We start from the raw sequence: 25051 nt of genomic DNA, 5'->3' as shown, positions 1-25051 counted from the left end.
AGAACAACAACAAGCTCGCGTTAGAGCACACCGAAAACTAACTTTGTATTGAAGGTGTCTCTGGCGGAAATGGAACAAGAAAAGAAAAACAAAACTCCAGTATACAATAAAAACAATAATAAACAAAACGAAAAGTGTGCAAAAACCGTTGCCTGCAACACGAAAACAGCCAATGAACCGTTGCGCCGCAGCCTGCGAGGGAGTGCAAGTGTTTTGGCTTTGCCACGCTTTGCCGCTCTGCTCCCCCCTTCGCACCGGTAGTTATGCCACCCAAATACTTACACCGAAGCTATTAACAATATCGTTGGCAACGTGCATAAATATGTGCCACTAAATGTGGCACATGGGATTTTTCGAGTACTCTTCGCTCCAACTTATGCCCCAATCGCTGTGCCGCGGATGCGCTCTTGAAACAGTCAACGCGCGACCACCGACTCTACCGAACCAGCTGGCATAATAGCCGGGATATCGGTATCAGCGAAATAATTGGCATTTGTATTGACTGCTTATTGCCAAACTTGTTTCGGCTTAAACGAAAAAATTTGCAAAAAAAAAATTATTATAAAAAAAAGAAAATCTAAACAATGCAAATAAGCACTTGAGCAGTCACCGCGGCTGATCAATAATTGGCAATTTGTATGGCATTGTATTTGCATTAATTATTGGTGAAAATAATAAAAATCGTGCTATAAAGCGTGGATGGAGTGCTTCTTTTACCGTTGCTATAGCGGGTGTGCCGTGTGTGTGTGCATGTAATGCAGCCAGTCTCGTTGTTAATATCATGAACTAAGCTAATAATAACAACAAAAGACACGTCAAATACTTGAATTTGATTGAATCAAGCATAAGCGCCTAAAAGCAGGCAATTAGAGTGGAAATTAAAACGAGCACGCGCCACGCCAGCCAGTTTGTCGACAGTTAGTGCGCGCTTTTAAGACTCGCTGTAATGGCTTTGTCGCTCAGTACGCGTCAAGCGGTTTCGCAAATGCCTTCCACCGCATGGGCAAGGCAGTCACAGCAGCAGCAGCAACGTTCGCCGAGTCAACCGCGCGCGTCCATGCATTTGCGTCTGCAGAAGCAGCATTCATTCAGCGAAGCCAATCGCACGCAGCCAATGGGCGCCGGCGGTGGTGGTCATTTGTTGGCTGCGCGTAGAGCTGGCAGTGGTTGCCTGACACGTGGTCTCTCTGTGGATCGTTCGCTGGAGAGTATACGTCAGAAGTCAGCTGCGACGCATGAAACGCAAAGCAAACGCATTAATACACGAAAATCCGCTAAAAGTGCCGGAGTGGGATTGAAAAGCTTCAAAAATACAACAATTGGCGAGGGGAAGTACGGCTATGCGCGTGCAGGTTCCACGTCGTCGCTTTTAAAATCGTTGGATAAAGAGTTGAAAGAAGTTAACGGTCAGTTAGGACAACGTTACGGTCGCAATAGCGTATGTGTTCCGACAAATAGTGAAGATCCAACTGAGTAAGTACCTGTTACAAGTTTATTATATTTATTTTTGCTGGTGAAACAAGTAAATAGCAATAGTGGAAACTTAATCTAGTGTCTCACAAGTTTTATTTAGTCACATCTTATAATCCAAAAATATACTTGTAAGTGCTTCTATGTGTAAGGACCATTTTTCATTTATCCTTCTCAATTAAAAAAAGTTTCCCATTAAAGAAATCCGATCGGTTTCGACAAATGAGCAGCTTCTGGTGAAGAAAAGTGCGTGTGCAAAATTTCAGATTGATAACTAAAAACTGAGGAACTAAATCGCGTATATAAAGACGGACGGACAGACAAACATATGTAAATTCCGTCATACTGAAAATTGTAGAGTCTCCGATGTTTCCTTCTCAGTGTTACAAGCTACGGGGAAAACTTGATATACCCTGTTGAGGGTATAAATATCTCTAAAACTAAAAGAAGTGCTTCAACAGATTCGAAAAATTTTCAACAGAAAATTATTCACGCTCTTGATTTTTTTATGCATATTTTGAGGTACTACTTATTGTGATAGGTTTCCTGTAATGTCCATATTTAAGCAGTGCTAAAAAGCTTTAACATGTCCAAAGAGCGACTCTGATCCGGACTACTACATCAACAATGGCACTTAATGCCATTTTCAACATGGCACCCGTGGTGTGTGGCTACGAAGTGTGCTCTAAGGCTCAGGAATGCTGGGTATATGAAGGGGTTCGAACAAGGACATGCCAAAATTTTCTCCTACATCAACTGCATTCCTAAAAACTTGGTCCTCTCCGTCGCAGAGGCCACTCGTAGTGACTTTTTTTTGCCCACATACTACGTGGAAATGTAGATGGGGAGAAGTTGGGGGAGAAGAGGAGCAGTGACCTTTTTCATGCATGGGTCGAAACTAGGAGGGAAGTTTGGAGGGAGAGGGGGAATTCTGTAAAGAGCTCTCCGGACCACTGTAGTGTTTTTCTGGGTGAAGTGGCTGCTAACATGGTTACGGTAGACGACTTGCTATGGGCCTCTTTCAAGAAAGTGAGCACTCACTTCGACAGCAGAGCGACAATACTAGCGCTGAGATCGCTAACTGTGCATTCAAAGCTAGTCAATGAGTGTCCAATGAAAAAATTTTATGAAATTTAAAGCGACAACTTCATTGGTTCGAACTTTTTTGTTTGATGGTTATTACTTCGTAGATGGAATCTTCTTCTTTACTGGCGTAGACACCGCTCAAGCGATTATAGCCGAGTTAATAACAGCGCGCCAGTCGTTTCTTCTTTTCGCCGCATGGCACCAATTGGAGATTACAAGCGAAGAAATGGTTCTTCTCCACCTGGTCTTTCCAACGGAGTGGAGGTTTTCCTTTTTCTCTGCTTCCCCCGGCGGGTACTGCGTCGAATACTTTCAGAGCTGGAGCGTTTTTCGTCCTTTCGGACAACATGACCTAGACAGCGTAGCCGCTGCCTTTAATTCGAACTATGTCAATGTCTACGTATATCTCATGCAGCTCATCGTTCCATCGAATGCGATATTCGCCGTGGACAACGCGCAAGGGACCATAAATCTTCTGTCGACTAATCAGATGTTGTCATCATCCATGTCTCTGCGCCATATATGTAGCAGGACGGAAATAATGAGTGACTTATACAGTTTGGTTTTGGTTCGTCTACAGAGAACTTTACTTCTTAATTGGCTACTCAGTCCGAAGTAGCACCTATTGGCAAGAATTATTCTGCGTTGATTTAGACGCTGACATTGTTGCTCTAAATACTAATCCCAAAATACACAAAATTATCTACGTGTTCGAAGTTATGACTGTTAACAGTGACGTGGGAGACTAGCCGCGAATGCGACGACTATTTATTTGATGACAGGAGATATTTCGTCTTGCCCTCGCTCAATACCAGACCCATTTCTTTTGATACCTTATTCAGACTAGAGAGAGCAGAATTAACGTCGCAGATTTTGAGGTCAATGATATCATCATCTTCGGCGTACACCAGCAGCTGTACACTCTTATAAAAGATTATACCTACTCGATTAAGCCCTGCAACGCGAATTATTTTCTCCAGTAGTAGATTGAATTAGAGAGTCGCCTTGCCTGGAACCTCGTTTGGTATCGAACGGCGCGGAGAGGTCCTTCCCTATTCTGATGGAGCTTTTGATATTGCTCAACGTTAGCTTACTTAGCCGTATTAGCTTTGCGGGGATACCAAGTTCAGACATTGGGACAAAAAGGCAGCTGTGTATTTGGTCAGTTGTTGATTTTCCGAGCCTAAAGTCACACTGATGAGGTTCAAGCAGTTTGTTGACGGTGGGCTTTAATTTTTCACACAATGCGCTTATCCCACGGTAGTTGGCGCAGCTTGTGGGATCTCCTTTTTTATGGATTGCATAGAGCACGCTTAAATGCCAATCGTTGGGCATGCTTTCGTCTTTACCATACTCTACAAAGAAGATGAAGTATGCTCCTTATGGTATACCACGACCGGCAATCCATCGTCCCCCGTCGCTTTATTGTTCATATACGGTGCAATCTCCGAAGAAATTGTTTAAATCGCTTCACTATAGCATAAAGCTGCCATACAAACTGATCAATCAAAATCAAGTTCTTGTAAGAAATCGTTTGTATTTTTTTTATCTATGTATCTATATTTGAAAGGTCTCATAGCTTCGGAACAACCAAAGTTAACATTTTTTTGTTTTTTTTTGTTTTTTAACTTCGCCATTCCCTTTCACGCATTTATGTAATTTAATCTACTTTGAATCAAATTATATCCAACTTTTGTTATTCAATTTATGGGTAAATGGGTCAAAAGACAGCAAAACTTATTATATTCTCGCAAATAATGTGTGTATGTATATACTAAACATGAAAAGTACCGTTGTGTATGCCATAATAGTTTTGAGCTCAATTTCATTTAATAGTTAGTAACTGTAAATATCTAGTGTCTGAAATCACGATATCGTTCATTGAACCATATTTTTACTTTTATAGTTTCTAGTGAGCACTCTACAATTATTGCTTTATTTTTAGAACTCAGCACGGACACCCACACGCACGCACACATTGTCGTAAGAGTGAATGTGGTGGTATGTAAACAATTTTTGCATACTGACATTACAATAATAACAGTAGATGAGTGCATTTGTGTGTGTGTGTTTAAAATACTATTTTCATCAGCACTTACAAATAACATAACCTCAAAGGAAAAAGTGCAATAACTACGATAAATTGAAATGTTGCATGCGGATATTTGAATGTAGTTACTTATATAATATACATACTTATATATACATATGTATAAATACGATTTATACATACATATCTGCAAAACTGACATGATAGTCGTAAATATAATTTCCTTTTTGCCGTTACCGATTGCATAAATCAATCAATTGTGATGGCTTCAGCAACATAACAATTATATGATTTTTTAATATTCTTCAGCGCACAAGCAGCATTCTTCATAAGCTCTGTTTATATGTACATACATCCATACTTATGCATGCAATTGATGTCATAGCGCTGAGGCGTTGCCCAATCGTCATGCAACAAATATTTTGGATATTTATAAAAACCTATTAAAAATCTTTGTAATGTTCGCTTTTGAGTGCCAGTGCTCGGGGTTGGACAATTGCCGTTGAACTCTTAATATATCCACTTCTTATTATAGTACTTTCACTTGAAAATGTTGACAGTTAACTTACATGACATGAGCATGCTTGTGCATTTAAAATACCGTTACTTCATATGCATTACTTTCGCATTTATAGGGCGGAAAGTCTCAGCGGCGAGTCAAATACGCTGCTGCCACCATCCGAGCATCAAGGTAAAGCTGCAAATTCCTCGCCAACACTCAAGCGGCATAACAGTAAAGTGAATTTGAATATTGTGCTTTCACATGCCATTAATTACAAGTCGACAAACGGCAACGAGTCCAATACCAGTGATATCGAAAGCGCTTCTGAAATCACCGAACACAAAGTAAGATGGCAATAAAATTATAATTAAAATAAATTCTTAATATAGCCTACATACATACTTACAAATGCACATGTATACACTTAATTATTTACGCATTAGCGAAAAACAGCAACAACGCGAACACTACGCAGCGATTTGCCTGCTCGTACTCTTGCGCCTACAGCTGTTGCCGCTAACGCCACAACAACAACTGCCAATGATACTGTCCAACAGCGGCGTGCACAATATCGTTCTAGTCGCAATGTCACACTAAATACAAGCGTTAACTTAGCAGCCAGTGTGCCCACCGCACATAACGCCACTGTTGTTATTAATCAGCAGGAGGACTTAGTTGCCGCGCCTTTGACCTCCAATACAAGTGGTGGCGCATTCAACGCTGCACCATCGCTAATCGTACAGCGTCGTCCGCCTTTGGTGCGTGCTATGTCCGCGCCGGTGCGCTCGCGTTCGCTCGATGAGAATGCCAAAGGTGTGTTTGCGTTTCAGAAACGTAAATTGCGTCGTCGTAAGCCAATCACGCGCAACGCCAGTGTTTGTGATAAAACTGATGATGATGTACTCTTCGATTTGAATGGTGTTAATGGTAAAAAACAGTCAATACCGCGTACACGTTCCACATTGGCGGTCGATGTGATTACACTGGTTTCGCTTGTCAGCTCTGAGGGCAGTGATTCGGAAAAGGAAGATAGCCCACCGGAAACTGGGCAGCGCAATGCAGAACGTTCGCGTAGCACTGGTGCACCTACATTGCGGAAAACGGGTAAATCAGGTGAGTGTATCAGGTTTGGGGGCAATTTAATCGATTTAAATTGCATTAGTTTGTTATCGAATCTATCAATTATGTGTAAATTATTGATATTCTTATTTTCATAAAAAATTGGTTAAAATTTATGTTTTGAGTTTTTAATTCAAGATGTTGGGATAGATTTGAAATTTGTTGGAATTGAAATTAAGATTTTATATTGCAAAATAGAAATTGAAAATTTAATTATTGTTTTTTAAAAATTGGTGTTTTGAAAATCAAATTTTTAATCATAATGGATTTTAAATAAAAAATTCGATACCCTGTTTACAGTTGTGTTTATAAATTTTTTTAACTGATATTTTGTAAGAAAAATATTTAAATTTTAAAATTTTTTAAAAATTATTAACTTTTTTCACGATGAATTTTAATTATATTATTTTTTATTTATTAAATTTAATTACAATTCGATTATTTTTAATTTTTAGCAAATCACATATCAAATTATTAGTACTTTTGAAGTAGACTTAAATATCAAATTGTTTAATAAAACTCTAGCTTAAAATTATTTGATTTTTTAATAAAACTTTAGTAAACTTATAAATTAAATAATTAAAATAAAAAGCTTTAATAAAACTCTATGAAATTTATACATATAAAAAAATTTAAATATTCTCCCAATATTTCGATTATTGCTTATTACCATCCCTAACAAAAAGTATATTTACTTACTTATACTTGCCAGTTTCCTTCCAAGAGAACTATCCACCAAACTTTCAATTAGCTACAAAGGAATATTCACATATGATACGTCGTGGCTCGATTGCACCATTAGCTGCACGCTTACGCTCCAACCGACCACCAACAGCACCGCCAGTATCAATTTTCATGAATGAAACAAATGGCAACAATGCAATGACAACAAATGCCACAGCAAACTTGGAAAGCAACGATAGTAGGGACTCAAATGCTAACAATGTTGCGGATAGCACGCAAACCACCGCGAAAGGCACAGCGGAGCTTGCAAATAAGGACAAACAAAACGAGGAATATATCTACCCGGAGTACGTGCGCACGTTGAAGGAGCGCGAGTGTTGGAAATTATATCGTAAAATGTCTGTTAAAGGTGTTAGTGTCACTTATGAGACGGTGTTGCGTGGCATGCTGACACCGACTGAATTCCGACAAATACAAAAACAACGGGAAATTGAAGAAGCAAAAGCACGGGCTTTAGAGGAGGAGAAGGATGCAGCACTTGAACAGCAGGCACCCACTTCAGCCGTAGATCGTTTAACGCAGAAATTGTTGAAAAAGTAGTTGAAATTTTAGAAAAAAATTCATATCTGAATATAACAATTAAAAAGTAGTTTATATTGTAATCATATATAGTGCATATGTATGTATATGTAGTGAAATGTTGCAAAGTGTAGGATAAAGCTTTGTTATATTGAGCATTTTTTAATAAAATTAACACGAGTGCGCTTACTTAGAACACTTAATTCTGGATATTTTTTAAACAAGTACATGGTAAGTAGTTAGCCAACCAAAAAGCGGTATTCAAAATTACTATGAATATAGATAGCCCATAAAAAAATTTAGTTTATTAATTTATTTTAATTAATAGTTTTCTGATTTTTATTTTATTTATGTAAATATACTAATTTTAAAACTTACTTAAAACATTTTATTTAGAATATATATTATTTATTAATTTTGATTTTTATTTAAATTTGAACGCAACACAACTAAATTAACGCCATTTCGATAGCATATACCGTTTCCGGCTTCTCCATTGGTGCTGATGCAACCATGAATATTATCGATAACTGATTAACTCTTACAATCAGCTGATTGTTGTTATTTGTTGCAAAGAGAAAACTTCTGATTGCTATAAAACATTAATCCGGTTTGTTACTAAATTTGTGAATAAAAACAAGCAATGAGGCGTAAAAATAATAAAATAAATTCAATTAGATATTAATACGAAATCAATTGATTGTGTGCAGCGTTTAAACAATAACTACGTATGTATAGAAAGTAATAAGCGAAATCTCTAATTAATTATGAATTTTCAACAACCAACAGCCCTTTAAAACTTAAAAATGTGGATAATCAACGCGATTGTGGTGCATTTATTATTACTTGGCTCCATATTTGTTATATATTTTCGTTCACCAATCATAGCTGGTTTGCAGCCGCAAAAGCCAATACATTTGGAAGCGCCTGCAAAACGACTAGTGCTCATTGTGACTGATGGTTTGCGTGCAGAATCGTTTTTTCGTAATGGCTGTGAAGACATACCAAATTTAAGTAAATTAATATTAAAAACAAATGGTTTGGTGGGCATTTCACATACGCGTGTACCAACTGAATCAAGACCCGGTCATATAGCGCTCATCGCTGGTCTATATGAAGATCCATCGGCTGTAACACGCGGTTGGAAACGTAATCCTGTCGATTTTGACACCGTATTCAATCGCAGTCGGCATACATACGCTTGGGGCGCTGCAGATGTGCTGCATATATTTTCACGTATGGGTGGCATAGAGAGTGAGCAAAGGCTACTTATTGACGCATATGACCACGAACTGGATTTCTCTGGTCGTGATAAAACCTATGAATTAGATGACTGGGTATTTGAACGTGTGCGCCAACTACTCGCACGCAAGCGCGTGGAGCTACGTGAGCAGAAGCAAATTATTTTCTTTTTACATTTGTTGGGCTTAGATACGGCTGGGCATGTGCATAAGCCTGGAACGCCAAATTTCTTAGAAAATTTGCATCGCACTGAACGAGGTATAACGGAGTTATATGAGGAGTTCGAGAGCGTATTTCCAGATAACCGCACTGCTTATGTGTTGACTTCTGATCATGGCATGACAAATGCGGGTGCGTAGAGTTTTTATCTAGTTTAAATCTGTAATAAAAACTCTCTTTTTACTTTTTTATAGGATCGCATGGCTCCAGTGACGCATTTGAGACTGAAACACCGTTCTTCCTTTGGGGCGCCGGTGTTACTAACGATATTAGCTGTGAAAATAAATATAAGATTGGCGACGACATCACGCGTCCCCGCTGTAACATGCAACAAGCGCAAATAGCTCCAATTATGTCAGCTTTAATTGGCATTGCGCCACCATTGAATAACGTTGGTATACTACCGTTACAATACTTAAATGCTACGCCCGAATATAAATCGCACGCGGCGCACAGCAATGCTTTGCAGCTTTTAGCACAATTTCAAGCGCTTTTGACTGCACATCAGCGTGGACTCTTCTCAGGTTATCTATTAGGTTACAATGAACTCAATGAAGCAGTTATTGCACAATATTTAGTGCATACAGAAAAGTATATGCGAAATGGTCAATATGAGGATGCAATTAACGGCAGTTATAACATAATGCAGCTTGCTTTAAAAGGCATCGAGTATTATCAGGGTTATTATCGACGTCCATTGCAGCTTAGCACCACAGCCACGTTTATATGTTGGATTATCTATTGTCTACAATTGCTACTAGGACAACAACAAATGATGAAGCGTTCTCAAGCCCGCTTAACGGTAACATTTAAGCAAAAGCTGGGTCTACTTGTCACCTGCGTGTTGCTGCTATTGCAGCGTGTGCCATTGGTGATAGCGTTTTATCTGCTGCTACCGTTACTAGTGTGGCTGTTGTTAGTGCAGAAGCAAGGCATCTCTTTACTGCCACTCCTGCGTGCTATGCCGCTAATACAATTGTTGGCCTTAGTTTTGTGCGCCGAATTGTTTGTCTACAGTTTCTTTGAGCGCAAACTTATTTCCCTAAGTTTTCTCATTTACTCAGTATTTATTAATTTACGCGCTTTTCCAGCTAAAAATGTCAAGTTTTACATATGGCTTGTGTTAAGCTTAATTTTGGCTACATTTCCGCTGCTGCCGCCAACTCTTGGCTACACAAACACATGGTTGCTGCTGCTCGGCATGTGCGTCACGTTGCTGCGCCCATTTGCCGTTAAGTCACACATCCATTGGCATATAAAAGTGCCAGCGTTGGTGTGCTTAATCAACGCTTTGCTTGTCAGTTACTGGCATGCGCAACAAAGCGGTGTACCATTCATATCGCACGCACTCTCCTGGTGTTTTCTGTTGTATGTTTTTGCTTTAATTACTTTTCATCGAACGTCCGTTTTGAAGCAACGCATTGAGCTTCTATTTTTCCTTTTAACCTCCCTGTACACTTTACTCTGCACATCCTATGAATCGCTTTTCATTGTAATGCTTTCTTCAGAGTTGATGCTCACACTGGCCGTGCAGCCCATGCAACTGCCTTTATCACGCAGGCTAAGTGACTCCCAACCGCAAAGTCGGAAAGGACAGCCGCTGGGCGTCAACTCACCACAGCAATTGCAAGCGGCGCTCAAGTTGTCCTTCACCATATTACTCTATACACTCTTCTCCTTTTTCGGCACCGGCAACATTGCATCGGTCAGCTCCTTCGATCCGAATATTGTGCGCTGCTTTTTGAGCACTTTCGCGCCTTTCATTATTATGGCATTGGTCATATTGAAATTAGTCATTCCAGTTGTGTTGAATATAACAATTATTTATGGCATGTCGTCATTCGCACGCGCCAATGAGCAGGCCATCTTCATTTGTCTGCTGCTAATCTGTGATGTGATGGGTTTGAATTTTCTATTTTTGGTTAGAAATGAAGGCTCATGGCTGGAAATTGGCACATCGATTTCGCACTTTGTCATTATGGAGGTGACCACAGTGGTGCTGGTGATTTTCACATATTTCGCCAAATTGTTGTTGCGTTTAAATGAAAAGGTGCAAAATGTGGAGTAGGAGATAATTTAAGTAGTATTATTTATGTAAAAAAAATATGTACATAATTATTGTTTTTTATGTTGTTATTAAGCTGTATATTATTTTATATTATTTTCATAATTAAATTTTTTAAATTTTCAAAAGAAAATTTTATGAAATCGAAAAAACAAAATTGGCTTTTTATGTTTTTATGTGGTTGCTGCTCAGATCACCTTACGGAATCGATGTTCGGCAACGCTTACGTCCGTAGGAATGGGTAATGCGGTGCTCTCGAAAAATTCTGTGAAGCCGACTAAGTTTGCTTTGTTAATGTTAAAAAGGGTGCGGTTGTTCACAGAAATAGGACAAAGTCGGGAGGTTTCTCGATCGAAATAATTGTGGGTAAGCGGTCTGATGCAAGAATTAGCATAGGTCACCAGATTATACTATTTATCAGATCACCACTAGCAATGGTAACTAATATCGGGCGATCTAATACAGGTGCCCATAATTCTGGCGAAGGGTTCGTTATTCATTGAGCAGAATGTCGAATCGTCTATTTGCTCCTCCAGTTCGATCTCTCTACAATTATTTGACAGGCAGGAATGCTAAAGGTCGTGGTGCGCGTTAAAGTCGCCTAGTACCAAACGGTTTTCACCACGAAGTAGGGCACCTATGTTCGGGTAATATCCTGTATGCTACTATCTCCTCGATTTTTTCTTTGGAATCCGTTGCAGTTGAATTGTTAAATCCGAAGTCCTCTGTTGGCCACTCCTGTTGGCAATACATCACATATACATGTATTGCATAGCCGTCGAGGCTGGAGTCGCAGTAGTGCGTTGGCAGCATGGGGCCTCGTAACTCGTGGTCCACTCCCTGTGTGTCTTAAGGCCTGAGTAGGTCTGCATCTTACCGAGGTGGAGCAAAAATTTTTGTACCACTTTTTTGGCTGTTTCTAATATTTTTAAAATAATAAAAATTTAAATTTGTAGATATGGATATTTCAGACATAAGCAAGTCCATTAAGAAGACACTCTGAAAATTTCAGGTAAATCGTTCCAGTAACAAATGAGAAATTGTGGGTATCATTTCGAAATACACAGTTCCGAGAAAAACGCGTTAAAATTTTCGCGTAAAGTTTTCTAAATATTTTAAATTAAAAATATTGCGAATTTTCCGTTCAATTAATTTATTAATTCGTTATTTATTATTTTGAAAGTATTTTTATTAGTTTTTTGTATCAAAATAAATGTTTTTTTTTATGTTTTTATTACTTGTTTTATTTATTTATTAATTAAATTGTTTTTCTTTCTAAAATTTATTTTTATATAAACATTATAATTTATTTATTTTATTTTTGATAATTTTTTATTAATTTAATTTTTATTCAATATTTTTTAATTTTTTTATTTATATATTGTTATTAATTTATTTTATTTTCTGTTTTTTTTTTTGATTGTTTTTTGTCAATTAAATTATTATTCAATAGTTTTAAATTTTTTTTTATTTAAATAGTATTTTTTATATATTTTTTTATGTTTTATATTTTTTTTATTGTTTTTTGTCAATTATATTATTATTCAATAGTTTTAAATTTTTTTTTATTAAAATATTATTTTTTATTTTGTTTTATTGAATTATTTTATTTACTTTTATTTTAACTTTGGTAATTTCTTATCAATTAAATTGTTATTCAAAATTTTTTATTTTTTTTATTTAAATATTTATTTAATTTTATTTACCTTTATTTAATTTTTGATAATTTCTTAATAAAAAAAAATCTTTAAAATTCGCAACTAATAGCACTAAAAACGAAAAACAAAAAATACAACAAAAACCGATGAAACATCTGCTGTGCACAATATTATATTTATTCCACATTACATATAAACTTTTGAGACTAATAAAATCTTAAAATAAATTAGCTGTTTATACATACATATACAGTATGTATTTAGTACATATAAGGCACTACTATGCTAAGGCGCAATTACGCATGCAAATATACATACATACAGATGTATGTATGTACGCATGCATTTAATTAAAAAACTAAGATTTTTAGCATACAAAGTAGTTGAGAACTTACTCTAAGTGATAAATATAAATATATATATATATAAATATGTACAAAGGTTTAGTATAAAATACATACATACAACAAACTGCCTGTTCGGTATATGTTGTTGACTTAAAACACTTTTTTTACTGCTTACACTTACAATTTAAGCTCACAACTAACATTAGTTACATAAGTATATTAATAATTTTTTGTTTCGATTTTAATTTCAGTTTAAAACATACATACATAAATATGTGTATTTTTAATAGTAAGAATATCTCATCACTATCACGTAAAATGCAAATTTCCAATAAAGCAAAACACCAGCTCATGATAAAAAATAAAAAATTATAAAAACAAAAACAAAAATTAAACTAAAAATTTAAGCAAAAAAAAAAACATAATTCTCGACGAAGTGCTCGCACTGTTGTGGCAACGCTGTCAATCTTTAAGATATTGCTCCAGCGGATTGGAGCCAGTTAGCTTCAAAGGCTTCGACGTTATGGATATGTCTGCAAAAGCAAAGAAACAAAAAGGAAAATCGAATTTTGAATGAAATATTTTTCGCATATGTCCATGAAGGAAAATATGTAAATGCTGCTACTTACTGGCTTCCGTCGAACTCTGCGATGTTGTCTGCACTTCGTTGCGCTGCGTTTGCAAGCAGTTCAACCATTCGGTAAGCGTTATTTTCTTATCACCATTCACATCACAGTACCGTGGCATCTTTTTGCCGCATTTACGTAGCGTTCTGCAATTTTACGAAATTATTGTTCAACATTTTTCATATACATGCATTTAATATACCATATACATATGTTTACATACATATATGTATGTATGTATATAAAAATTCTATATTGTACTTACTTCGAGCTGGTCACCATCTCTCTGAATGTCTTCCATTCTTTACGCTCCCAAACTTTGTTCTTGTTTTTATCGAGCAAGACGAAGCTTAACGTCGCAATACGCTCGTCCTCCGAACCCCATTTGGTTGCATTACCGCTGTGTGGAAGAGCAGCATATATAAAATCATTTTAAATCTATATAAATAATTATTTAATTCTATATATAGCACAGTAAAATGATAGAAAAATCAGTTTTCAGCGTGCTCCAATGAAATTAAAAATATTCTAAGTCTCGAAAAAATTCTCTAACACTAGATAAAAATTGGTTTAAAGTGAGGTTCTGTTGGATTGTGAAATATTTGTGTTTCCGATAGTTGACAAAACTTTACGAAATCCCCGAGATCATCTAAAAAGATTTGCAGTCCCTGTCTATGGTTGCCGGAAGTTATTATAATATAAAAGGCGATGAATTCCAGATTCCCTTCTTAAAAAAAACACAGAAACTTCAAATGTTATGAGGAATGTTTATTATCATTCGAAAGAACATTCTTTGGCATTTATTTTTTGAAGATTATCTCTTTCAAATGTTGTTCGCGGCTATGTCTCAGATTTTCCATCCGTTGAATCCAATATTCGATGACTCCAGCATTTCGACTGGTAACTGGCGAATGATAGGCTTTATGTTTTTCTCTAAAGGCTGAATCGAAGCAGGATTGTTCGCATATACTTTAGACTTTACATATCCGAACAGGAAAAACGGTGTGATATCTTGGTGGCCAATCTACTGGCCAAAAACGTGAAATTATCTGCTCAACGTAGAGTTCTTTCAATAAATCGATTGATTGATGCGATGTGTGGGAAGTTGCGCCGTCTTGTTGAAACCAAATGTCGCCGAGATCAAGAGCTTCAATTTCAGGTATCAAATAGTCGGTTATCGTGGCGCGATAAAGGTCGCCTTTGATGATTACGTTCTCACCAGCATCATTTTTGAAGAAATATTGACCGATGATTTCACCGACCCACAAACTACACCAAACCGTTGTTTTTTCTGGATGAAATGCCAGCCCTTAAATCTATTTAGGTTGCTCTTCGTCCCAATTTTACTAATTTATGTACCCATTGAGCCTCATCGCTGAATAAATTTTAGCTCGTCGCGAAGCACTAGTCTACTTCCATATTAAACTTGTCAGCCGACCCGGCCACAGCGGAATCGTCGAAAAGTAAAGCCGATGAGCTTGCAATAATATTGTAGGCACCCATTATCCAAATCCCATTGGAATGGGAACGAGTAGGGTTTCGCCTGTCGTGATGCTCTCGAGCGCTGGGTTTATGGGAATCGCGCGAACTTAGTAAACATTAGTCAACAACCAGCACTTGTAGGGTTGCGACAGCCTTCTAACACAGAGTGAAACGTAAAAGGTCAATTATATTACTAGCCCTTAGCAAGGTTCACATGGTCTAAATGGACTCTGTCCTATTGGCACTCACGAGATAAGGCTAAAGATTTTTGAGAGTACAACATGTCAAAGTTGCAAGGTGGAAGGTGTGGTGCAAACATCTAGACACTTCCTCCACCGCTGTGCAGCTTTCGCAACATTAAGTTTTGTTGAAATGCGATGGTCTTTTTGATTTGTACTTAGGAGCTCTGAGCATCACAACAGACAGGCATCTCCAGTTATCCAAGTGGAATTTTTCGTGATCTAACGTAAAATCACCATATTTAACTAACCTAACTTCTCTAAGGTGGTCCTCTAAGTTCTTAATTTCATCTTTTTACCTGTTCATATAGTTTTTCTATAGAGAAAACTTGATTACTTGATGTTTGGGCAAGTTTTGGGTAAAAGTGTAGAGATAGGATATTATCTCAAAGTGAAATTATCCGGCTGTCTTTACGAAACATCCATACTCTACAATCCTTGAAATGATGCTGAAAGCCAATGCCTCTTAACACTATATATGTTTAGATAAGATTAGGTTTACTGGCTGATACTTAAGATGAGGATTGGACTTGTACTATTATATATACGGTTTCTTTTAAAAACAGAAAATATAACTGGCGTAAATGGATTTTATAAGTCGTTATAGCGCCATGAGGGCAATACCTAGTCGTTTATTTCTATTTCCATCAGTTCAGCGAGATATCTTCAAGTATAAACTCCCAGGTGTATAAGACCTGACCTAGCAATGGCAGAACAATCAGGAAGAAAGTGTTGAGATGTGTCTCCTTCATTTTCTTCCAAACAGCTCAACTCCGCAGAATTTGTCAACCTTACTGCGGACACCGATAGGGCGATAAGCAGTTGGAACCCCAACACCTAGGGAAGGACTGAGGCAGAACCTAAACTAAACCTCTTGCGATTCACTTTAAGCCAAAAGAAAAATTTTAATGCAATATTTTTTAATTAAAAATTCGCAACCTTCGCTGACACCCATACTAATCTTATCTCAAAAATGACTCGATACCGTAAAAATATGCTAATAAACCCACATTTTTCCAAAATCGTACAATAACGTTGTTAACAGTTTGATATTTTCTCACCTTTTTTCAATATTCATACACTATTATTTTTAAATAATGTTTCAATTTCACTTACCCGGCACTAGCAGTCGACACAATATGTGTCTTCAAGAACTCTTTGAGATCATTCAGAAAGACGGCTTTTCTCGGCTCCGGACAACCTTTCATGGGACGCGGCGCCGCATAGGTGACATCGCATTGTGGTCGCTTATCCTTTACCGTTGTGCCCGGTATATTTTTGCCGGTATCCTCATTCACACACCAACAATACGGTGTGGAGCGATAGCATTGCACACGCTGATAACGGCCATCCGAAGTGCATTCGGGCACATAGAACAGTGTGCCGCCATGCTAAGGGTATACAATGATATATGTAAATATATTTGTTAAGTCATGAAGTAATTTGTTGTACTTACGCGTTGTTCCTCGAGCGTTGCTTTTTGATCAGCCAAACATTCAGATTCGCTTTCGGACTCGTTCAATTGTGTATCCAACTTTGTATTGGAATCCTCGAGAATTTTCGGCCCTTTTTTGGAGATTATTAATTTTAATTTTTTTGTTGTTATAGTATTTGTACATGCAATAATTTAAAATATTTTTTTCTTCTGTTGGACGATTTTTTTTTTTGTGAAAACCAACACCCGCCATTTATATGGCTTAAGGTCACTCATAAGCTTATATAATATATATGTATGTGTATGTAAGTATGTATGTACGAATTTATGGAGTGGTTTGTTAGTGTAGAAAGTTGTTGTTGTAATGGAAAGAGTTGTTGTAGTGCAAAATGTTAGTCTTAAAGTTAAAAAATTGCTTAAGAAATTATTAAGAAATAATTTATTTACTCGACAATTTAATACATGATGTGTATGTATATATGTATATATGTGCATGCTTTCCTACATAATGGGTGATCCAAGTAGAGATACTTTTTTCAATAGCCTTTTTTGACAGATCACGCGTGAGTCGTGTAGTGAGTCGAGTCGATTGGCCATCAAAAACGTGTGATATCATACCGTTAGAATTTTTCCTGTGGCGATATGTAAATTCTAAAGTCTATGCGGACAATCTCTCTTCGATTCAAACTTCGGAGCAAAACATAGCGGGTTCATTTGCCAGTAACCAATCGAAATGCTCGAACGAGTCATAGACGGTTGGACCATCTAAGACGTAGCCGCGACCAACATTTGAAAAAGATAACCTTCAAACAATAAATGCCAAAGCATTCCCCGTTAAATTTGAAGTTTCTGAGTTTTTTCTTTAAAAAAATAAGGAGCCTCAAAATGGATCACCCTTTATGTGTATATATGTGTGTTAATATGCGTGCATGTATGTATGTATGTACGTACAATGTATACGTGTTGAATTTAGCATGCGTAACGTATCGCTATTTTCAGCACCATCTTCCTGCTCGTAGTCGTCATCCTCATAGTCGCCATGCAGCCCACCACTCTCATCTTCATCGCCCGTACTTTCGCTCTCCAAATCGTCAAAAGTGCTCGATGAATGATTGATATTGTTCAGATTATCATTTCGATTTAAATTAAAATTGTTGTTGTTATTGTTATTACTATATGTATTATGATTTTGTTGTTGTTGTTGGTGATTATTCAGGTGCATTTGTGATGTATGATGATTATAGGGTGGCACTGCATGCCGATTATTGCCGTTGTTATTATTTTGCGGCAGTTGTTGTTGTGGTGTATAGCCTTGGTAGCTGTTGCTGGAGATGCTGTTAACGGCATAGTTCTTATTTTCAGCAGCCGAATGACCTGCAGTTGGAATTTCAATTGCAATGTAAATATGTAAAATGAAATTGAATTATAATACAGTAGATACTCGGTAACAGCAACTAATAAATAAAAATATGTATCTGTGTATATATGTATGTGTATATTTAATTTTCTTTAGCAATAAATTAAAAAAATGCTTTTTCAAGATTTTCAAATAGCAATAACGGCTTTCAAATATATGTACATACATATGTATGTCAAATTTAACTTTCAGCCAAAAATTAGTTTTTTAATAACATAAATGTTAAGTAACAAAGTGCTGCCATTTGTAATATGATGAGCAAATCGTATAGTTCTGTGTTAGGTGTCTTTCAAGGAAGCAGCTTATCTTTTTTGCCTGAATTCTTAAGAACTACTTAATTTTTTTACCCGAGCCAATAAAAAGCTTTTCTATTTTATTATTCTTAATTTCTTTATAGTATGCTTCTATGTTAGTTGCTGCAACATACCCACTTTTACACTAATTCGGAACCGTACTAGGCTCTCCCCTACCCGGTGTAACAATTTCAAAATGTTTATTGCAATTAATTGCAATTCAATTCTCTTTGTAATTTAGATAATTGCAATAAATTGAGAGGTCAATTGAAAAGTCCCTCGGCAACAATAGTAAAACACATTTTTTTGCACCTGTGCTTCAAAATTGACCTCAGTTTTGGCTATAACCTCTTCATTCGGCGAAAACTTCTCCCCAGCGAGCAATCTCTTGAGATTCTAGAACAGGAAATAGTCGCTGGAGGCCAGATCTGGAGAATGTCTTGGATGCAGAAGCAATTCGAAGCCCAATTCATGAATTTATGCCATTATGAAACAGAATTCTCTTCTTCTTCAAATGCGGCCATTTTTTGTCGATTCCGTCCATAACTTCCTTCGACTATGTAATAGTCGCTGTTAAAGGTCCTTATTTTTTCAAGGTAGCCAATAAAAATTATTCTATGCGCATCCCAAAAAGCAGACGCTATAATCTTGGCAGCCGACTGTTGCGTTTTTCCTCGGCATTGATCGCGTTCGATTGACTGTCGATTGCACTTCAGGGCAAAATAGGACTGAGTCAATAAAAAACTTTATTGAACCAATCGTAACAATTCTTTAAAAACTTTCAAAATAGGCTCCTTCTGCGTCCAAGCATTGAAAGCGTCACGGAAGGCATTTTTCGAAATAGTCTTGGGAGATGAGGTGCATGATGCTTGGATCCCCTCTGTCGTTGCCAAATAATTGCCTTTCATCGGTCTTTTCAATATCTTATCAACAAGCGAAATTCCTGTTAATCCATTTTTTTTACAATAACAAAAGTTACTTCACTCAAAATATATATAATATAATTTACATATGGATTTAATTCTAGTAGCACCATCTATGCGTCAGGCTTGGATCTTTTCAATTGACCTGTTACATTAGTGGTTGCAAACAACCGTTGGTCAGTAGATAATAATAGGTGTCTTCGATTCGCCATTTCTCTGCACCCTATCTTTACCCTCTGCTTTCTTATAAAAAAATTACACGCAAAAGCAACTAAAACTATTGAGTTGAAGTGATACAAGAGAGAAAGCGGATACTTGATTAAAAAGTTTGGCTAATCGAATACAGCCATTGTTTAATAACTATACATAAGTTAGAGGCAAATGTTGCTTACACCGAGTACACACTGTAATATTTAATCAGTACATAAGATGGAGTGGAATATTGATGTAATTATATGTGGATGCATTTGTTATGTACGGCAATATAAAATGTTAGTAAATCATTAAAATAATTTATTAAAAAAAATCAAGCAAATTTAATTTCAATGCCCATTCAAAGCCAATTAAATAGTTTGGTATTCTTTTACGAGCTATGAGTGCCATAGCTCTGAACAATGAGGTCTGAGGGAGAGTTGCCAATTGACTGAAATCCGCATTAATACAGCTTGTGGATCAGATATATATATGTATATATGTAAAAAAATGATCAGCGTGGCGAGCTGAGTAAATTTAGCCACGTCCGTCTGCGTGCATACATGCAAACTAGTCTCTTAGTTTTTGCATAGATTACAATCCATGGCATCTCTACAATCTTCGAACAAATTGTTCAGCTCGGACAAATATAGTATACAGCTCTCACACAAACTAACCGATCAAACTCAAGCCCTTGTGTGGAAAACTGATTAATTTGTGTAGGGTAATATAACTTCCGTGCAAATGAATTTACCGCTTTTGTTTGTTTTAATTGTTTCCGAAATTTTAGCTATATTTCACAGAATTTATTAAAATTAAAATTACTCATACGCCATGTCAAACTATACAAATTTCTATGCATGTCCTATAACTCGTTGCATTCGTGTGAAAGATCAAGAACTTTCTTAAGCTTATGAAGCAAAAGACAATCGAACTTAAAAATGTCGTGAGCGTTGGTCCATGCTTCTTCATTGGTTTCAGGGATAAGCGAAATAAATTTTACGACCATTTCGTCCTATTACTTTTTTGGTGTGCATTTGACAGAAAAACATATCTTTCGTGACGTCATACACGAAAAAACGAAATGCTTTGTTTTTAATTACTATGGAAGTTTGGCAATTCGCCCCGCAGGTTTCTCATAAGTTCTTGAAACATTGAATAGATACAGCGACCAAGGAAACCGGTAGAAATGTTTTGGTATGGAATTTTTAGCTATATTACGCAGAGTTTGGTAACTGACTTAAAATCAAAAAAATAAACTTGTTTAACCAATGTGAACCATTTACACCGAGTTATGCTCTAATGTGAAAACATAGCTGAATATCAGGATCTGAAGATACCTAGACAAAATATACATAGAATACATTTTGAACAGTTTGATAACTAACGGGAAACCTGTTGTCCATACTAAATGTTTAATTAAAGATCCTGACCAATCTTTCATTAACTTATTACCCATCGATCCAAACAGTGATAGAACCGCGAAATAAAAGACTTGACCCGATAAAATCTGGTTCAAACCTGATATGGTAGAACAGGCTGTAGTGGGAATTGTGAAACCGGAGTGATACTTGCTCAACCTTTTTCTCAGTATTATAGCAGGTTAAAATTCTGAATAACTGGACTCTGACATGCAAAACCCCATGCGTACAATGAGTCTCCGCATAACACTAAACACCTCTTTGCATGCCAAATGAAACCAAATCACTTAATCCATCTCTCTCCCATTTGGTTCGAACCCGTCAAAACAGTTCGTTTCCTGAGCGTAACGTTAAGTTATTATGACAACTAACTTAATTCTTACAACAACTACAATAACAAACAATCATTCATTATGAAATATACCGTTGAACCCATAAAGCTAATCCCTCGTAGTCATACCTTGTGCCCTATCGCATAAATTCATACTCAGTTAGTTTCAGTTTTAGAATTTCTAGAAATTAGCACTTTTCATGCAGAAATGTGATGAGTAACAATGAAAATTGTAATGAATTCACCCTGCCCTCCGATTTTCGACTGTTATTCATTAGTTTTTATTTTGTGTTTATTTTGTAATCCAATGTAATCAATCAATATGAATATAGTAACCTAAAAGTAACTGTTAGTAATGGCTTCGTTAGACCGAATGCTATGCAAAAAGAAAAATAAAAAAAACAACACTCACGATTAATTTCATCTTTCGAGAAGCAATCATTCCATTCGGTCAGTGTCAATCGATCGTCGTCATCCAAATCGCAGAACTTGCCAAAAGCACGTCCACAACGTCTCGGCTTCACCGCCTGTGCAAAGAATTTATAATTAAAGAATAATAATTCAGCCAAAGAGACAATGTATTCAGTAACATTCATTCAACAAATTGAGAAACATACATACACACACACATTTATATGTATATATATGACAACTCACCCGCTTGACGAGCTTCTTTAGTTCGCGGAATTCATTTTTGTCCAACATTTGATTTGCATTCACATCCAAGTAGGTAAACTTCCAATCGAGCACCAACTTATCATTGGACGCACCCTCGCCACCCTCCGCCGTTTTGCCGGACAGGCCACGTTTTAGCTGTCCCGCTCGCACGTATTCGCTTTGGAAGACTTTGATGAGATTGGCATTGAAGGCAGCACGATCGACGGCGGTGCACGTGCGCCGGAGACGACTTGGACTCACGTGACGTGACGGTGATCGACGTATATTCGCCTTGGTGTATTCGCGACATTTGGGCTTGCCATTACGGACCGATGTATTCTCGATGGGTTTGCCGGCGATGTCGCTACACCAGCAACCCATATCGCCTAGGCATTGCACGGCCGCATAGGTGCCGTCCGATTTGCAGCGCGGTATGAATTTCGGTGGACCACTGGACCGATGCTTGAGCGCATATTCACGTGCCTCTTTGCAAGCTGCTGGTGAAACGAAAAAGTGCTTAGTTTATTTTAGCGTACTTTGTAGGTGGTTACTTGACTCACCTTTGCAGTGTCCTCGATACTTGAGACTCACTTGATAACCGCTGCATTGTGCGCGTAATAAATGACAGCGCGATGGGTAGGTTTGATCGTCTGTGCCACAGACAGGGCGACCTTTGGTCTCGTCACATTCGCCACCCCGGGCAGCACATTCAGATATCTGTGGGTAAAGTTAAATTTATGTTACCACGAGGTTTTAGGATATATTTAAGAGAGTAATGTAACAAAGTGGAAGTTTTTTATAAATCAAGTGAATGTATGAAACATCAAGTAAAATAAATGAACTATTCTTTCATTTGATAGCTTTAGTAACCTGTATCACGTGTTGTATAGGAATATGGTCGTAGTCGAATTGTGGTGAGCCAAGCCGGGATTGACGATCTGGAAGCTTTTGGAATGTGTTTGGGGGGTTGTTAGAGAATCATCTACTATGAGCTGCACCCCTACGACCGAACTCCCGATTCGGACTTGTACTATCAACAATTGGACCATCTGAAGGAAACAATCATCTAGCAGCGGTCAGCTATGACCAATAGTAGGTGAATTATATTCCACCACCCATCAAGACAATATTGTGACTAGAAGCTCTGGAGGCTTAATTAGGGGTTTTTACGCATCCACGTAATAGACCATACCTAGCACCAAGTGAATACTGCTTGTTCCTGTCTATGGCGAATGGGTTTGCTGGGTTCGCTTCAAGGAAAGCTTGGGAAATTCGACTGTCGCGGTTTTTGCATTTCCTAAATAGGACGAAGAAACGCAGTTAAGATAGCTGTTTTTGACTCCATATAATATCGCTTTCCCAGTCTCAACATTCATGGAAACTTCGTATACTTTCTGATCTATATCGGACCTTATGCAACAAAAAAAGCGTACAGACTTTAAAGGTATACTAATAACTTCTGAGCTTCAGTGAGAGCAGAGGTCGGAGATAAGTAAATTTTGTCATAAAATAAATACACATAAGAAGCTATGAATTGCTAGCTAGAAAGTAGATATAAAACGTGGAGGAAATGCCCACATTAGACTTTTTCGAATCCCTATTCTGTGTCAGGATAAACTTTATTTTTTGCTTTCATTGACTTAAAGTCATAAGGATTGTGTGAGACCTAAAGTCCGATGAATATAAAAATTATCAGCAAACTTCTTCCATACAGGAAGATGAAAGCTTGCAACTTCTTTCTGAAGATTCTAATGACGAATATTTTCTAACAATTTGAATATTATCCCAACCAAAGCAAACCAGACCTTATGAGAAGAGAAGAACCTCCGCCCTCCGAGCCTCAACGGACTTTTCCATAACTAAATTCACCAAGGACCTCTACGAAGAAACATAAAACAGCGGTCAGAGCTCTTCATTTTTTATACCCTAAACACAGAGGAATGGGACTGATTTTCTTCCGCCGCAACTGTACTTCGTAGCGTGCCCGTACCGACTGTATTCGGTAGAGAGCATTCCAAGCTAACGAACGAGCGGCTGGTCAGTTGTCTCCGAGGACATAGAGAGTCAAGACCAACATTTTTGCGCGAGCAAGACCGGCATCCCAACGCTTCCTCAGCCGCCCTACAGCCCAGATGTGGCCCCCGGACTTTATTGGTTTCCTTGCCTGAAAAGGCCGATAAAAGGCAAGCATTTTGAGCCGACAGAAGGGATCCCAGCAGCATGCACCTCGGCTCTCAAGGCTATTCCGGAGAATGCCTTCCCTGATGCCTTCAATGCTTGGAAATCGCGTTGGCAGCGCTGCATCGACTCAGAAGGAGCCTATTTTGAAAGTTTTTAAAAAATTTAACGATTGGTCTAATAATTGTTTTTAAATCAATTCAGTCCTATTACTTTCCGGACAATCCCTGTATTAAGTTTACCACGAAGTTTGTAATATCCAGAAGAAAACGTTGGGGACCCTATAAAATATGTATGTACTACTGTGGGCAAAAAAAAAAATAAATAAATTTCGCGTGGAAAAACATTCATCGAAATATTTTTCTTTGTAGGTTGGTAAGACTGTCAGTGCCATCTGTGCCGCAGTATATATCAAAATAATCATTAGTGTTTCTGAAGTACATAAAGTGCATTCGAAGATATTCATGATGAACGAAATTATTCAACAAAGAAGTTCTATTAAATTTTAATCTCGAAATCAGATTTCTGGTGCCGAAACGTTCGGACGAACCACATCCAGAACGGTCGTCAACATTAACTGATGTTCAACACGTCAATATAATAAAGTAATTAGTGATTGAGAATCGACGATTCAAAGTCAGAGATGTTACTGCCATCGTTGGAATATCGGAAGGATCAGTTAAAACCATTTTGAAAGATCATTTGGGCCCAAGAAAACTAAAATCACGATGGATTCCAAAATCGCAATGCTTTCAACTATCAGGATGTCATGAAATGTATTATTACTGACTATAAGTCTTGGATCTACGGTTACGACCCGAAAACAGAATCAATCG

The 25051-nt window shown here is 37.4% G+C and overlaps 3 protein-coding genes across 4 annotated transcripts in view; 2 read left to right on the top strand and 1 right to left on the bottom strand.

Annotated features, from left to right (window-relative positions):
* On the top strand, positions 1-7665 carry LOC120772819. Its single transcript, XM_040101615.1, has 4 exons — positions 1-1473; positions 5242-5452; positions 5552-6221; positions 6940-7665. The coding sequence occupies exons 1-4, from the start codon at positions 947-949 to the stop codon at positions 7509-7511; spliced, it is 1980 nt and encodes a 659-aa protein (XP_039957549.1). The 5' UTR covers positions 1-946; the 3' UTR covers positions 7512-7665.
* Positions 7666-8073: 408 nt separating this feature from the next.
* LOC120772157 (GPI ethanolamine phosphate transferase 1) lies at positions 8074-11089 on the top strand. Its single transcript, XM_040100593.1, has 3 exons — positions 8074-8218; positions 8280-9083; positions 9146-11089. The coding sequence occupies exons 2-3, from the start codon at positions 8297-8299 to the stop codon at positions 11017-11019; spliced, it is 2661 nt and encodes an 886-aa protein (XP_039956527.1). The 5' UTR covers positions 8074-8218; positions 8280-8296; the 3' UTR covers positions 11020-11089.
* Positions 11090-12830: 1741 nt separating this feature from the next.
* The window catches only part of LOC120771779 (SPARC-related modular calcium-binding protein 2), a 51448-nt gene continuing 39227 nt past the window's right edge, over positions 12831-25051 (bottom strand). Inside the window, exons 3-11 of one of the 2 annotated variants that reach the window (XM_040099970.1) lie at positions 22598-22754; positions 22038-22534; positions 21793-21907; positions 17755-18177; positions 16825-16934; positions 16485-16759; positions 13913-14047; positions 13651-13793; positions 12831-13554 (exon numbers count right to left, since the gene is read on the bottom strand). In XM_040099970.1, coding sequence (XP_039955904.1) covers positions 13484-13554; positions 13651-13793; positions 13913-14047; positions 16485-16759; positions 16825-16934; positions 17755-18177; positions 21793-21907; positions 22038-22534; positions 22598-22754 — 1926 coding nt within the window. In that variant the 3' untranslated portion in view covers positions 12831-13483. The remainder of the gene's footprint in view (positions 13555-13650; positions 13794-13912; positions 14048-16484; positions 16760-16824; positions 16935-17754; positions 18178-21792; positions 21908-22037; positions 22535-22597; positions 22755-25051) is intronic. The other variant, XM_040099971.1, reaches the window with a different exon arrangement.

The sequence above is a fragment of the Bactrocera tryoni genome, chromosome 3, assembly GCF_016617805.1.
Source record: "Bactrocera tryoni isolate S06 chromosome 3, CSIRO_BtryS06_freeze2, whole genome shotgun sequence".
NCBI lineage: Eukaryota > Metazoa > Arthropoda > Insecta > Diptera > Tephritidae > Bactrocera > Bactrocera tryoni.
The sequence above is the reverse complement of the archived record's forward strand: the minus strand, read 5'-3'. Positions and strand labels throughout refer to the sequence as shown.

Bases quoted from the DNA above. Each gene is read 5' to 3' on its own strand.
- LOC120772819 (XM_040101615.1), top strand. From the start codon at position 947: ATGGCTTTGTCGCTCAGTACGCGTCAAGCGGTTTCGCAAATGCCTTCC. The intron at 1,474-5,241 runs GTAAGTACCTGT...TCGCATTTATAG, and splicing joins AATAGTGAAGATCCAACTGA to GGCGGAAAGTCTCAGCGGCG. The intron at 5,453-5,551 runs GTAAGATGGCAA...TTTACGCATTAG, and splicing joins CTGAAATCACCGAACACAAA to CGAAAAACAGCAACAACGCG.
- LOC120772157 (XM_040100593.1), top strand. From the start codon at position 8,297: ATGTGGATAATCAACGCGATTGTGGTGCATTTATTATTACTTGGCTCC. The intron at 9,084-9,145 runs GTGCGTAGAGTT...ACTTTTTTATAG, and splicing joins TCATGGCATGACAAATGCGG to GATCGCATGGCTCCAGTGAC.